This window comes from Fukomys damarensis, unplaced genomic scaffold, assembly GCF_012274545.1.
Source record: "Fukomys damarensis isolate Sample0158 unplaced genomic scaffold, DMR_v1.0_HiC HiC_scaffold_11, whole genome shotgun sequence".
Lineage (NCBI taxonomy): Eukaryota > Metazoa > Chordata > Mammalia > Rodentia > Bathyergidae > Fukomys > Fukomys damarensis.
In genome coordinates this window covers 47,628,277-47,644,443 of record NW_022900923.1, presented here as the reverse complement: position 1 = coordinate 47,644,443, position 16,167 = coordinate 47,628,277, and the positions used below count along the sequence as shown (strand labels likewise).

Below are 16,167 nucleotides of genomic sequence, written 5' to 3'. Positions count from 1 at the left end.
CCAGCAGAGCACCTAGGAATAAAGGGAGTCAAGGAACATGGTTGGTCCTGGACGCTAGGAGCTTGTCTTACTGAGTGAGTCACCACAGCCAAGGCCTGAGGACAGTAACAAACGAATATGACGGTACGAGGTCCACATGGTGACAGTGCATGTACTTGGAGTGTTATGTAAAGGTTGCTCAGAATTAGATACACAACAGATTCAAACTTTAAAGCTTCTTCAGTCTAAAGCTTCCCAAAAATCTACAGCCAAACCAAAATTTTCTAAATCATCTACCACTTGGAGCAATTGGTAGCTTATCTGGTATCTTTCCAGGGTGAGTCAAGTTAAATAAATGTATTTTGATTTTAAACATCTGCCTCAAAATTATCCAAAATAATTCTAGAAAAATAGGAATTTTCCATGTAACAAAAAGGCTCCATCTCCTTGGAATCAGGATGAGGCCACATATGCCACCAAGTATGACCCTCGGGAGTAGGACTGTAACTGCTGGCTCTCAGGAAGGGCAGACAAGGCCACAGGAAGTCATCCTCCTGTGGGCCGTCTGCTAGCACCCGGCTGTGGATGCTCCCATCCTCTGATTTCTAAAGTCTGCCTCATTACTGGAAAACAACTGTCAGAGGAACTTCATGTTCACACATCTCTGCAGATCTCAGGACAAAGGAGAAATGGAGGTTACCTGCTGAACTTCAAGTCACTGACTCCTTAGGTAGGGACTCCTTGGAACAGGTCTTTCTACACAGCTGTGCCTTTGTCACCTCTCTGCTGAGGAGCCACGGGAAATGGTCACCAACATGCGACCAAAACGTCTCAGAAATACTACTCAGAAGAGGCTAGGCCTACCACTAACCAGGATTCCAATGCTAACCAAGAAATGTACACTACATAGATCTCTTGGTAAAGAAGAAAGAACGCAAAGGGCCAGTTGCCTGGGTTCTACACCAAAATGTCACCATGTAGATCTGGGCAAGATGCTCTATTCCTGCACCCCAGGTTACTCAGGAAATGCAGGAGGGCAGGGTAGAAAATCTCTAGGATGCCAAAGTTAGAAGATTATCTGGTTATAGATTATCAATGAGAGACCAAGCTGTCAGTCTTGGAATGAAAGATCTTCCCAGGAGATGGCTCGGTGGAGATCACCTGGGAGTGGAGAGTCAGGTGAAGTACATGGCCTTGGAAGCTGGTGGCGAAGGCAGAATCAGTCCATGGTGTACGTCTGGGCCCAGGCAATCCCCACGTGGGAGTAGCAGTACAGGAACCCTAATACAGATAGGGTCACCCATGGCCAGCCTGTGGGGAGACAGAAGAGTGGTTAGACATTCGCTGGGGGCAGGGCCGCCTCCTCAGATCAGCTGTTCCCTGTGAGAAAGCAGCACAAAAGAACATGGCCTTGGTCTACACAGGGAAGCTCCTGGTAAGTCTGCTCCAACTGGAACCCCATTTGCACAGGGTCAGCATAAAGGTGTCTGTGAGCAGAAGTGCAGACACACTTTGGGCAAGCTCTTACAGGGTATGTGTCTGGAGGACAGAGCAGATAATGTAAAAAAGTTCCTGAGTCCCATGACCAATATTTGGAACTGTCATTTATAAGCCCACAGAAAAGGGGACTCTAGCTTAAATATTAGTTTACAAAATTCAAAACTCTTTGTGGTTCTTTTGTCTTAGAATATCTGTTCTTTCTTTTTTTAAATTAATATCTGCTGATATTTGTTATTTAATGATCTTCAAATATGCTACATATTTCACTTATTCAAACTTTTGGGGACTGAGGTGACATACAAGGCAGAAAAAAATCAAAGCTAAAGTTGAAAGACTTCATCCTTCGTCCTGGGGGATTTATGCTCAGCACAGAAGAGGCTGAGTAACAGCGTAGAGAGCACATTCGACCTGAGCCTCATGGGGAGGATGGGTGTCAGCGAGGGACAGGGACAGCTGCCAGGGAAACCGCAGAGAAGTGTCAACGTGACCGCCACTGAGGAACAGGAACCGTATGATGGGGCTGCTGCCACACAGCCGGAGGATCGGCGGGGAGGAGGACATGGGAAGCCCTGGAGGTCCGTGGTCCCAGCAGGCCCTTTTCTGGCCGTATCAACCATCAGCGCCTGCTATCAATGGTGAAGGAGGTGGGCCACAGTGGCCCAGGGTGCGGGATCTTAAACAGGAGACAAATTCAAATCCTGGATCTGCCACTTACCGGCTGTGTGACCCAGAGTCACTGCATGAGTCTCAAATATAAAACTAGGCAAGCGCAACTTAGTCACGGGTACCCTTACAGACGTGGCAGGATCGCATAGTGCCCAGCCCTCGACAAGAGGCAGCGCCAGCGGGAAGACACAGGTATTTCTCCGGCAGGCTTCATGTGACCTGCGCGTTGGGCCCTGGGCTTTCGCCTGCTCCGGTCCATCCTGCTCCTTAGCCTGCTTTGCGAAAGAACTCTTCAGAGCCCTGCAGAGGAGAGCACTGAGGGGCCGAGGCCCAGCCCCACAGCCAGTGTGGCCGATACAACAAACTACCAGAAACTCAGTGGCTTAACACAGCAAGCCTGCCTATCATTTCCTAGTTCTGGAGGCCTGGAGTCCAAAACCAAGGTGCTAGAGGGCCACCCTCTCCCCAAAGGCTCCCGAGCGGGTTCCTTCTCTCCTCTCCAGCTTCTTCCGGGCAGCATCCCACCATAACTGCAGCTCCTCGTATGCAGATTCCAGTCATCCACCCTAAATCCACAGCGACTTCCTGTCCAAGGCTATAATGAGTTATTCCCACATGAGGTCCCATCTGACAATCCAGGCCGCATGAACTCTCCAGGACCCCATTCAGGCGGCATAGCCAGCTGCTCCCCCTGAGCTGTGAGAGACATACCCTGCAGAGCCCGCTGCTCTCCCACTGTGGCCCAGACACAGAGCCGGGCAGCTGAAACCTGCTCTTGACAGGCCCAGGGGCAGCACAGGGTGGGGCCAGGCCAGGGGGCACCTGTAGGTGGCAGCTGCGTTTGGCTGAGGCATCAGTGGGTGTTTGGCAAACACGCAGCCCACAGGCCAGCTGCAGAGGTGGGTCCATGGGTATTTCACCTGCACAGGCTGGCCTGGGGCTCCTCTGGTGCACCCAGGGCTGTAAGAGCTGTCCCTGTGACCACTGCTGTTCAGCACACAGTGCTGCAAGGCACAGCAGCCCCAGGACCACCCAGAGGTGAGATGGATGATTCCAGTGGGTCAGCTCTCCCTTCTGCTGTGCAGCCTCCCCGGAAGAGGCTAGGGTAGCAGGCAGGAGAGAGTGCACCGCGAGAGCCTCACCAGACCCTAGTTTCCCCATCTACACAGTGGGAGCTCAAGGGTTTTTAGAGTGTGAATAATGGATGTGGTACTGCTTTTGAAAAGTATTTCAGGAATGCAGCTGGTTAATGAGGGGCCACCTGAGAATTCTTTCACCTATGCGCAATTCACTGGCCTTTTGAACACAGGAGTGACCCTCAGACAGTAGCCGTGGCCTGTATCCATGGCTCTCAAGGACTCCTCATCCTTCCTGACCATGGGAGAAAGGTGCACAGTGACAGGAAAGAGACTGATTTTACAAGGCACCACTCTGCATGCTGGGCCACCCCGAGCCCTTGGGTGTGCTCGGCCCTGGCCCAGACCTTCACAGCACCCGTGCCTGGGCGGCCTGTAGGCACAGGGCCTGGCTGAGGCGGCTTCTCATCCCGCACTCTCTGGGCCCGAGGGGGGAAGGGGGCTTGGGGCAGAGCCTCGCCTTCCTCAGGACCGGGACAGTGAGAGCGAAGGGACAACCAGTCACCACACACCACAGCATGGCAGTCGCACGGGCTCGGCTGGCATCACAGAGCTGGCATCGGAGGTAACGTCCGCCTGCGGTCCTCGCTCCCCAGCCTTCTCTCCGTGAACGCTGTTCTCACCCTGATTCCTGTGTCTTCGCCCCAGACCATCTCACGTCCCACCTTCACCGAAGGAAAAGCCTCCCTTGTTCTTCTTTTGAGACAGGGTCCCACTCTGTAGTACAGGCCAATTTCAAACTCAGAACTTGTCTCAGCTTCGTAAGTGATAGACTTACAGGCTTGTTACTACAGCCCACAGCTAGAAAGAGTCCTCTTCAAAGCCAGCATTTGTAGCTGGAGCCCCCTGAATACGTTGCACACTAAAGGCTGGGTCCCCAGAGTCAATGACATGTATAACTCCCAAAGTTTGGTCGCGTGCCTGACTACAAGACTGAACCGGGGAAGGACTGTCCCAGATCGCCGCCAGGCAGCCCAGAAGACACAGTCAACGACTGACAGCAAAGCACACCCCAGCTGCACAACCCTGGTAAGATTCGCAGTGAACAGGACTGACTGTTCTACAGCTGGAGCTGCACACACGCAAGTGGACGCAGCACAGCGCGTCACAGAGGACCGCCAAATGCAGGTGCGTAACAGACGGAGCTAGTGGGGTGTGGACAGCTGCACCATGGTACCATTAACAGGGAATGGCAGACTGTAAGGATGGCAGCTACTAACAAAGAGGCAGAGCACAGAGAGCACTAGCTAGAGCTGTGCAGACTCCGGCAGCACGATTTTACTTGAGATTATCATGGCTGAGCAATTCTTCGAAAGTTAAATTAGACTGAGACCAGAAAGGCAGAGCTTCAGACGTGAAGGAAACAATCACATCACAGCCCACGGACGGCACAGGATGATGCGCTTCTGGAAACTGAGGGGATAACCAAAGGAACAGCAGTCTGGGGGAGCCGTTCGAAAGGTGCAAAATGGTGTGCTGTGGATGCAGCATGCAGGTTCCTCCAAAGCGGGCTAGGGAATCACAACACAGACACCGAGAGCGGACAGCAGGAGCTAGAAGACACACCGAGTTCCGTGCTCACCGCAGGACACTCGAAGTGGAAGGCAGGCACAGCCGGGAGCCCCCGTGGTGGACAGATAGGACAGGACCCACACGGGCACCACGGAGGAGCTCCGGCTGCAGCAGGGACGAGCCTGGAGGACACCACGTGAAACAGAAGCCCACACACGGCAGAGCAGACGTGGGCCACCGGAGCGGCCACTCACGGAGACGGGCGCAGGGTGGTGGTTTCGGGGGCTGAGAGGAGAGGAATGGGAGTTAGTGCTCATGGGTGGAAAGCTGCAGTTTGGCACATAAAGTCCAGAGACGTGCGGTGGGGGAGGCTGCACAGCAATGTGAGCACGCCGACTGCCCGAACTGCAACTACAAACTTTTAAAACGTATTTTTGTCATGGAGAACATCACAATAGAAAGTCCCGCTGAGCGAAGGACATCCTTACATGAAGTAGCAACTACCTCAGTCACCAGAAGCCACCAGTACACCTGGAGTGGGCGGGGCGGGCCAGCTGCCGTGGCACCGGGAATCCCGGGCCGATGCCCACACTTTGCCTCTTGCTTGCGAGAATGATTTCCAGGGTGACCACAACTGGCAAAGCCCCTCCGATCCTACATCTCGAAAGGATGTTTGTGCAATGACTAGTTTTCAATAAGGCTGACAGAAATATTTTGCAAGTCACAGAGTCGCAGCATTGGGCTGCAGGGTCTGAGGCTACATGCACCCAAGATGTCCCCACGCAGTTCATAGGTTACAAGGCCTCAGACTTTCCGTCCTCCTCCTCCTCTCAGGAGGGCACTTGCCAGCGTGAGACCCAGCGCTGGTCCCCTCACCATGCCCTGGTCCACGGGGTGCAGAAGAGGAGGAGTGGTCAGAGGCGCTCTGCAGAGGGAAGTCTGTGGCTGAGTAGGTGTGATCGCAGCCTGTGAGAGAGGAGTAGGAGGCAGGCTGGGCAGCATCACGGCTCTGGCAGGGCCTTTGGGGAGGCCACATCCTACTGTTACCATCTCTGGAAGGAGATGGGAACAGGCTTCAGCCTCCCAGCACTGGGTCTCTGTGCACATGTGAGGTTTGTGAAGAATGTGCAACCGTCCACACGGCTTGCAGGGATCACGGGATCTTGGCGAATTCTCCTGGAGCCCTGAGGCAGGGGCTGCCTCCCCAGCTGGACGGAGAGACGGGGCGTGTGGGAGTCCAGGCCACCACACAGATGGCAGTTTCCAGAGCACAACACCGATGATCTCGCCCAAAGACACACTGTCTCAAAAGGGGCTGTGCCCAGACCCCAGAGCCCAGAGTTGGCTGAATTCTATTCGGAGAACAGACTGAAGAGCGGCACGCTGTCCGGTACTTGTATTTTTTAAATCTACCATCAGCACTGCCCCAGCTCCCTCCTTCCATCCGCCCAGGCAGTTCTCCGCCCTGGCTCCTGCTGCCTGCTGGCCCCAGCTCCTCCGGCAGCCTGCTCAGTTGGAGAGCATTGCTCCCACCCAGCATGGCTCCGGGGTCTGTACAGCTGGACCGACAGGCTTTCTGGTTCTGGTCCTGTGTCACCCAGTGGACAATGCTAAGGAGATGAGGAGCTTCCCACCACTCCCAAGAGCCACCGGGCCGCAAAGGAAGTGAGGCTCCCTCTTGAGGCCCTGCTTGGTCACAGCCAAGGCCTGCAAGGTGAAGGTCGCACTGTGTTCGCAAAATGTCACCACACACCAGCAGCATGGCACAGGTGAACCTTCCCGCCCGCACAGCCACCCTGCTTCAGACCGAAGTGCAGCCCTGCCAGCGGCCCAGCTCAGGAGGGCCTGTGCAGCGGGGACATGGAGTGAAGAGCAACTCCTGGGGATGACACAGAAGAGGCACAGGGGACTCGGTGACAGATGGGTGTGGGGGTCAAAGAGCAGCTTCACTGAGCCCAGCACAGCCCAGGTAGAATCCTCAGGGCGCACGCGGAGACCGGAGACGGCAGAGTCTGCAGTCACCGCTGGGCACCGACAGCCTCCAGGCCCACGCCTCAGCACTCTGCCTCTGCGTGGCCCTGCTCCAGCCCTCGGCCACCACCTCCTCCAGCGGCCGGTCCATGCCCAGGCCTCACCTGAGTGTCAGCCTCCGCCCTGTACATATGAGCAGTCCGAGTTACAGTGGGGTTCATGTCAAGAGGCTCTGGTTTGTCAGCTCCTCGGCACCCTGAAAGCGTGGTGCACCCAGGCAGCCATTCCGCACCCCACACTCACTACTAGCATTCGAGTTTGAGGCAGTCTCGGGAGGTTAGAGCACAAATGCATGTTTGACTTATATCTTCAGTTTATGATGAGGTTATCAGGACGCAACCCCATCAGAAGCTGAGAAGCAATGGCGTTACTCACTCTACCCTGTTTCTCTCTCCAGAGAACCTGTCCATGTCCCAGACTCTGCTCCAAGGGTGCAGACTAGGGCCTGAGGACACCGTACCCCCACCCTTGTACTCAGTGCCAACCACCAGTTCAGGCCTACCGTCTATTAGTGATTCAGGGGCCTATGCAGTGCTGCCTACGTTCAAAGTGCTAGATCCCAACAGCACTTTGTTTAGCAGCGTTCACTTCTGATGTGGGGAAATGATAAGGTACTGTATTTAAATCTTATTTGCTCCGGGAGTTGCCGCCAGGAGATCATGGAGCCATTCATCAAATGGTCCTAAGCCGGCAGCCCTCCCTCCCTGGCTAAGTTTAGAGCTTTAACCTTAATTAAGCTACATGGCAGCAGCTTTTCCCGTCACAGAGCTGGCAACCTCCTTGCAGGACAGACACCCAGGAGAGCAAAGATGCCCATTCTTCTCAGCCTGGCACCATGGGCCTGTTTCCAGCACCAGAGGACGTGGACAGATGTTCTGAGAGCAGGCTCTTCTATTTTAGAGTTCGAGTAAAAATCTCTCAACTTCACATAGCTTACAAACCTGGGACTCAAACCCAGGTGTGAAGGCTTCTGTTTTCCAAAACACACTCAGCTGTCTTTGAAAACATCTTAGAAGGAACGCGGCTGGAAGCCCAGAAGAGCAAGGCGTGTTGAAGCCCAGTGCACTCGTTCCATGCTGGGCAGTGCGTCCCACAGCTGTCCTGGCTTTCTGTGCTGCCTGCCTGTGTGCTGTGCGCACCCCGGAGTCCCGGTTCTGAGGACTGCGGGAGGCTGAGGCAGGGGCTTTTCTACCACCAGAGCCATCTGCACCAAGCAGGCTGAGCCTGGGACCTTGCGGGCTCCCTCCCAGCCTCCTTCCTCACCTCACAGGCAGGTGTCTCAGCCCATTTCACGGAGGGGGCGACCAAGGGAACGAAAACAACCAAAGCAGCACCCTGCTGCAGGCCACAGGCAGGAGCGCTCAAACCCAGCCCCTCTCCCTAAACCCCACTCTGTCTCCGGTCACCCCCATCACGCTGGCACCTGAGGGGCAGGCAGAGGGCAGCACCGCTGTCAGCAGGACCTCTGCCCCTGTAACTCACTCGGTCACCCGTCCCTGCCAATGGACAGAGGAAGCCTCACGCCGACCATCCCGGATACTGTCCAGCTGACTGGGCATGCAGAGCGCGTCCCCAGGCCTGCACAAGTCCTCATTAAACGGTCACAGCTGCAGCCGTGCGCCTGTTACAGACTGCGCCTCCCATGGGGTCGGGGGCCCCTCAGGGAGGCTCTGCCCAGCCCGAGCTGCCATCCTCACGGTCACACGGTTCAGTCAGGGATGCTTCCCGGTGCAGCCGCATCCCCATCTTCCAGGGTCCCCCGCGAGTGCCGGGAAGGGGCCTGCGAAGCCAGGGGCGAGAGCTAAGATGGCTCCACCGAGGAAGCAGGAGAGCAACCAGAGCTGCTCCTTCTTACTCCGACAGAGCAAACAGGAGGCGATGCTGGAAAACAGGGCCGCCAGGGCAGGGGCTGCTCCCCACAAAACGGCCCCTGTTCGGGTGGCACGGCCTCAACTCGCTGCAGGAGCCGGAGGCCGCGTGGTCGCACATGCGTCCCGTCCACTTGGGCTCTCACAGGGCCCACACCACGCTCCTGGTTCATGCCTGGGCACGGTGAGCCAGCGAAACACAGGGTGCATGGCAGGGCCTGACAACCGCAGCAGACGCCCAGAAACAGAAGACTTCCCTGTTTCTGAATCTTCCTTAGGAGAGGAAACTGAACAAGCCTATGATAGGGCAGGAAAGGCCATCCACCATCTGCTCACCTCCACGAGCCTGCCTTCAGCTCAGAAGCAAGCATGAGGGCACAGCAGGGACCATGTTAATTAGCTGCAGCCAGGCCAGGTGCCTGCTGTGTTTGCTCTGAGCCTGGGTGTCCATACCCCTGGCAGGACGTCTGTCACTAAGCCGCTTTGCTCCTCAATTCTGCCCATTCCTGTTGGAATAAAGGTGGAGGTGGGAAGATGGACGCCCCTTCTGGGTCCAGTTCTTGTCAGTATCCATCCACTGGGAACTCAGTGCACTTCCTCTGATCTGAACTCCTCTGATCTCATCGGCACTGGAGGTCCAGAACCAACCATGCAGCACTGCCTGGCCCAAGGGTCAAGCACAAGGCATAAAGCACCTGCAGAGGCACAGCACCGGGCCTCACGCCTCCTCCCTCTGCCCCCAGGTTCTGAGGATCCCTCCTGGCCCCAGCCCCAGAGCAGTCACCAGTTTCCCAGGTACTGGTATCTGGGTTGACTTCATGTCCCTTTTTGCCCTTCTAATACCCACGCGTTTCCCTCTACCAGATCCCTTCTGTTAGAAATACCTAGCCTTAGGGCCAGGCATTTAGCTCAGCGGTGCCACAGCTGCCTTGCAAGCACAAGGTCCAGAGTTTGATCCCTGGTACCACTAAAACAACAAACAAACAAACAAAAAACCACAGAAAAGAAACACCCAGCCTTGTCAGTTTTCCATCCTGGATCCCGGTAGATACTCATCTAACTCCCTGTTATGGACCACAGGCCGATCTGTGCCCAGTAGTAGGCGGAGGCCAGAAAGGGTCAGGAGGTCACTGCTGGGTCTGCAGACATGAGTACTGCCCTCATGCAGGAGGCGCTGGACCCAGCTCAGAATGGACAGAGACTCAGCAGCAGGTGGTCTCGCCAAAGTGTTCCCCTTCTCCCACCCTCTGAGACTTGATCTGCTTAAAGGAAATGACTCCAGGCTCCCTCTGCTCTGGTTTCTCTCTCCCTAGAGATGAGACTGCAGAGCTCCCAGCTGACAATCACCGGGCTCTCTGTTGTGACACAGAGCTGGTAAAATTTCATAATGGATGATGATTTTCTCTTTATCATTCTGAATCTGTAATAGGAGAATATGTAAAAAATGATATTTGTGCCAGGAAGCAAACAAGTTAATAAATGATAGTCCTACCCCTGATCACAGACTGCTGCTACATTCCTTGTCTTCCCCATTACTAATGAGGAGAGAAGGGTTCAAAGCTCACCTTGTCTTAATAACTATGCAGGGATAGATACTCAGCTGATCTATGAAGACACTGTAAATGCCTTCTATCCAAAAGCTTCTAATGTTCCTGACTTGTATCTGAATTCCCTTAAATATGTTTACATGTGGCTAAATTCAAAAGCTCTTACATCATGTTTGTTTTTTTCATGAAAAGGGTAAAAAACCCCACAACTGCTCTCCTGTTAAATCCACAAATATATTGACGGTTTAACCTTCTTATGGAGCTTTTAAAAATAAACATTTGAAAATCCCCTCTATTTCAGCATAGACTCTAGGTTGAGGGACCACAAAGAACAAAGGAATTATATTGTTCTCCATCTCCAGGGCTGGGTGAACGTCAGGGACCAGAACACATCCAGGCAATGAAAAGAGACTTACCTCTCTCTGTACATTAACTTCTCTGAGCCTTTTATATTCTTAACTTTAAAAACCAGGATTAACAATCCCTAACTATAAAATCTCACGAAAATTAGAACTACAGGGTTCTCCATTCATTCATCAGCACGCCCGAGTGGGAACCAGTCAGAAACCCCACTCCTATACCGCAGACGTCAGCTGTTTCAGAAGTCCTGGAGTTCAATATTCCAGCTCTCAGCCTCATACCACAGAGGCAAAGGAGACGATTTTATTCCCCTTCCTACTCGGGTGGTGGGAGGCAGGGCCCAGACTCCAGCAAGAAAGTACTCCAACATCTCACAACTATGGACCCAGAGGTTTCCGTACACCTGGCAGTTTTGGTTGAACAAGCCCGTTGTGATGCCACAAATATTGTACTGTCCTGTCATTTCTCACCCAGGCAGCTGCTGCTGGCTTGCTTCTGTGTGTAGCCCAATTTCTGTGGTATGCACACGGATCCTGTGCTCTGCATTCCAACATCCTACTTGCCCAGCACTCACACTCCTAGCAAGCTGCCTGGCACCACACACAAGTCCAGGTCATCTGTAACTCTGACCCCACAGCCCCTGCCAGGGCCGCAGGAGCCTTGGGCAGTCCTGTCTCAGTCCAGTCACGACTAGACTGGGCCTGCTAGCGGAGGGTCCCGTCTGCACACCGAGGTCTGCCTCAGTCGTGGTCGCAACTGGTCCTAGCAGGACGAATCCCTGCTGTACCGGAGTGACCGAAGTACTGGGGCAGGACCCTCCATCTAATCCCAAGGCCTATCCAATTTCCTGTGCAGGAGCTAACTCGGAGCTGTGGCTTATCGTGTGTATCCCTTCACAATGATGCCCTGCTAGATTCCTGGAAATGAGTCTGCATCCCTGGGTTCACTTACATATGGGAAGAAACAGTTATGAGGATGTGATTCCAAACACTATCAGGAGACAGCCATGCATGTGAGAAGCCCCGTTGTCCACACTCGAGTTGAATACATCAAACACGGGCCACACTATTTACCCTTCTACCCTCCTCAAGTATTTGCTGGGACCGAGGTTCTACAGTTGGGCCAATTCCACTGGTCTGAATTACAGAAAGCTGTTTTTATATACACCAACCAGGTTATTTAACAAAAAATTCAACTGTGGATTTCTGAGTCTGAAAAAATTATGCTGAGAATGGTCTGCTTTTAAAAGGCTCAGTCCTGGTGTCACAAATTCCCTGAACACTTCTGCACGAGGCATGTTAACTCAGATGTTCCTTGTACAACCTGTTCTTGCGTTTTGCATAATGTACACTCAGACCTCCGTGCCATTTTCAAATTAATCTTGCATTATGTACTAACACACAGGCAGTACACCCAGCCACTAATTTCTCTACAGAGCAAATCTTACTGGTGTGATGTTTCACATAATCAGCATTGAATGTGTGTGGATTCAGGGTCTTGGGGATTCAGGGTCTTGGGATAACAATGAAATTGCACTGAATAAGCAGGCTGGACTGTGAAAGCAAGACTGAATACCTCAACCAATGAGTGATTTACCCAGAGCAGTAAGAGCAGTGGAAATGAGAGCTGTCGAGACGGGGACCCTTCTCCTGCCACAGCCCTGCCAGTGCACCCCTGGGGGCCTGAATGACCAGTGCACAGGTTCAGGCCTCCACCAGCCAAGCACACAGTGACTGCAATGCTCTGAGGGCCAGCAAAGCTGGGGTCAGACGTTGAAGCTGATGACATCGAATATGTCCAAAGCATGTAAACACATAGTCACTCATAATGAGGCTTTTTGGGGAAAGCAGATGCCCAAGCCACTTCACCATGGCTTGAGCAGAGGAAGGCCCAGGGCTACGGCTTATCCCGGGGTCAGAGTGGGGCCAGGGTGTGCAGTGAGCATGTCTGCAGGCTAGAACTTTCTGTTGGCACCAGGGAAAAGCAAGTCCATTGCTTAGTGGCGTGCCCAGAGTTAGGACATGGAGGAGGAAAGAGTTTCAGAAAGAGCTTTTGAAAGTGCCAGTGGTCAAACATCCAAAATGGAGCTGTTTGTTATGGCAGGTTCCCTACCTTCAGCTGTCATCCGGGTTAAAATCCTGCTCTGAAATTCACCTACTACGTGACTCAATCCACCTAAAACTGCATCCTCACCAGGAAAGTTGTACAACATTTAAAACAAAATGATGTTACATTTCAAGGAAACTGGCCTGGTGCCTCTCCATTCAATAGAACATCTCTAAATGTTCAATAGTTGTTTCTGAATGTAAACCTGGAAACTTAGGAAGAAAAACCTCTCTCTTTCTCCACAGTCCTCTGTTTACTCTCAGCTTTTTGTGCTTGGAGAATTGGAGAGAGCCTGTCAGCTCCGGTCAGGCTCTAACTCTTGTTTGCCAGAGACACTGGACTTGGGGTGGTGGTGGAAGGGGCTGGAGTCACAGGAAGGTAAGGAGGGGAGGCCAGGAATGGAGTGCTTGTTCGGGTACTGCACAAATGACACCCCCACGATGTGCCATGTAAACCCCGCTGTCACAGGGTAGGGAGGGGGCACCCTGACTAGAGAAGTGGTGGCTCCAGTGGGGCAGGAGAAGGTACAGGAAGTGACAGGTATTATAGGTTCACTTGAGTCCCCCACATAAAATATGATTTCATAACCTCAGAATGTGCCCTTATTTGCAAATAGGGTCTTTCCATTAGGATTGGCCCTAAATCCAGTAAGACCAGTTTCTTCTAAAAGGAGGAGAAAGACAGAGAGAAAGATGGGGCAAGGGCCACACAGCAGCGAGACAGAGCCTGGGAGCTGCAGCTGCAGGCCAAGGGGTCCTAAGGATGGCGGCACCACTGGCGCTGGGAAAAGGAAGAGGGACTCTCAGTCAGAGACAATGAGCTCCATGGCCACTGTGGTTAAGGACTTCCGGCCTAGGCTGTGAGAGGAGACATTCCTCTGGTATGAGCCGCCAGTTTGAGGCGCTCTGTTACAGCAGCCGTAGGGGCTACCACAGCTGTGAGAAGGCATCTGCTGCTTCCGTTCCTGGTGGAGGAGGACGTTAGTGTGTCACTTTACTCAAAGTAAAATAACCGGGATGCTCAAGTTCTTTGGTTAAGAACTAGAACAATATATAATTAGATACATATGATTAGTTATAAAATTATTCAAAAGTTACATTGGACCCTTGAGTTATGACCAACCTCATGTACAAGCAACTTGGGCTATGACTGGAATTTCAGTTTTATGACCAAAGTCTTGAGTTATGACCCAAATGCCAGTCTTTCTTGGGTGTGGTTAACTGAGAAATCCTGGGCCAGTGTCCCTCTAAGGACACTGAGATCTGCCAGGAAGAAAGTGTGTTCTAAAGTTACACAGGAGAGCGACTCTGAAAGCCGTGTAGAGGAGGAGCCTGTACCTTCAGCTGACCCTGTGGTCGGTGACACTGTCACTACAGCCGAGTAGCAACCATCAGGGCAGCAGAGTTCTTCTTCTGGAGTAAAGGAAATCCTGAAGCAATGGACAGAGCTACATTTGTAGAGAAGACCCAGCCAGCCAGAGAAAAAGCAAATCATTGCATTTCCCTGCTTAATGATGATGTCACACCATACTCTAGACAGTGTCAAAAAAAAAAAGACAGAAGCAGACACCTTAGACCAGCTTTTAGTTCTGAAAAGGCTCGGACCTAGAGAGCCAGAAGCAGGTCCTAGTGGGCTACAGACTCTCCCAAGGAGAGAAAGGACGCCAGAGAGGCAGACTCCTGATGACTTTAGGGAAGGGGACTGACTGTCGTTCCAAACAATACCACCTTCCGTTTTATCCTCTCTTCCTGCAGGCCAACGATGCCAACTGGAGTGGTGGGTACAGTATGACGTTGTTGTTTCTGGTAAACATTTTATAACTTTTTGGTGAATACACTAGGAAAATTATTAGTAGTTCTGGTCAACTATATACATTATGCAACCCTTTTTATTTTGAAAAGGTTAGCTAAGGGATGATTTGGGAGATTTGGAATGTATTATGGGTATTTCCATGATTTCTTATGGGAAAAATAGTCTTGTCTTACAACCAACTTGAATTACAACAAGCCCTTACAAACAAAGAGAGTTCATAAGTCAAGGACCCACTATATTTTAAATACATAATATTTTAAATAAAGGATTTAGTTTGGGCTCATTATCATTCTTATACTCCATGGTCAATATTACAGCACAACTGCAAAGAAAAGTTGAGGCAGGTCAGCAAGATGTACCCACAAGCAAGGGTTGTGGGGTTATGGGTCAGTTTCTCTCCTTTTTCTGGTTACTTTCAATTTTTCTTCATTATGATAAGAACTACTTTGAAGAGAAATACATTTTTAATTTCTAAGAGAGATTACTTTCATAAAAGCAAGACACAGATGTTTTATGGACTTTGGTCTTTTGATCCAGGGGCTCAGGGCCAAGTTCATAGAGCCCTGATTAGGCCTAACGGGATTCGGGCAAAGCCTGCAGAGACAGGAATGTGCGGCTGTTCCTTCAAAGACTGGGTAAAAGGAACTTAACACTAGCTCGGGCCAGGGAGCTCGTAATTAACTTTTTTTCTGATTTAGTATAATCCAGATAGCTGCTTAATCTGTTATTTCTCTTGTCATAAAAATAAAACATGTTTTAAAGTGGTGCTCTGGGTCTGCTAGGAGGCACACAATTTAATATAACCCTTCTGCTACTTACACCTACGGTAGAAAAACACACATAGCAGCCCTGTGGACACTTTAACAACATCCATAGATCTCCAGGGAGTCAGACGTGGGGACACAGGGGGGACTGTCCCCCTTTCCTCTCCAGGCTGTGCTCACAGCAGGTGTCAGATGTGAAGGCGCAGGGCCGAGCAAGATGAGAAATCCCGTCTTTCTGGTCAGAGCAACCCCAAGAGGGGCCCCTCCGGCTGGAGGGAGCGAGGAGAGTCCCAGTGGGGGAGCCTCGGAGGAACCGCAGTTCTCACTCCTGCCTGAGCCGCATAGGAGGGGCCCAAGCCACCCTCGGAAAGACAGCAGAGCGCTTCGCGTCGAGCCGCGGGTGGGTGATTCTCACGCTCGCTGGGCGCGCCCTGGGCGGTCTTCCCTCCGCACCACACAGGCTGCACCGCGCTGACGGAGATTTGCCTTAGTAGCCGTGACAAGAAAACGAGCTCTGAACAGGAGGTAGGCTCTGGGAAGGAAGCAGCCGGGTGCGGGGAGAGCAAATCCTATCCGCTAAGTCGGTGGCCTTGAAATAACAAGCCTCTTGGATTTCTTATTTCTTGTTAACCAGCGCAAAACAGAAATTATAATAACTACTCTTCTAAAAGAATTTTGTGAGGCCCTGCCTGACAGACTAAAGGAAGCCTAGGCCTGGCAAATGCAGTCTGTAAACTTTAGAGGACCTTGGCCTCCCGGGGACCACGTGGGGGAAGCGGCAGTGAGCGGCAGCGCCAGGTCAAGGCTTTTGGGGACAGAGGGGAAGGGCTGCCCCCAGCACCCATGCAGATCTCCTAGGAGCGCGCCGCACCTTACACAAAGTCGT

General features: G+C 52.3%; 1 protein-coding gene across 1 annotated transcript in view; it reads right to left on the bottom strand.

The window, feature by feature from the left end:
- Positions 1–6: 6 nt before the first annotated feature.
- Hhat (hedgehog acyltransferase) overlaps positions 7–16,167 on the bottom strand; it is a 255,752-nt gene continuing 239,591 nt past the window's right edge. The window contains exon 12 of the mRNA XM_033762250.1: positions 7–1,290. Within this exon, the coding sequence (XP_033618141.1) occupies positions 1,199–1,290 (92 nt within the window). The 3' untranslated portion in view covers positions 7–1,198. The remainder of the gene's footprint in view (positions 1,291–16,167) is intronic.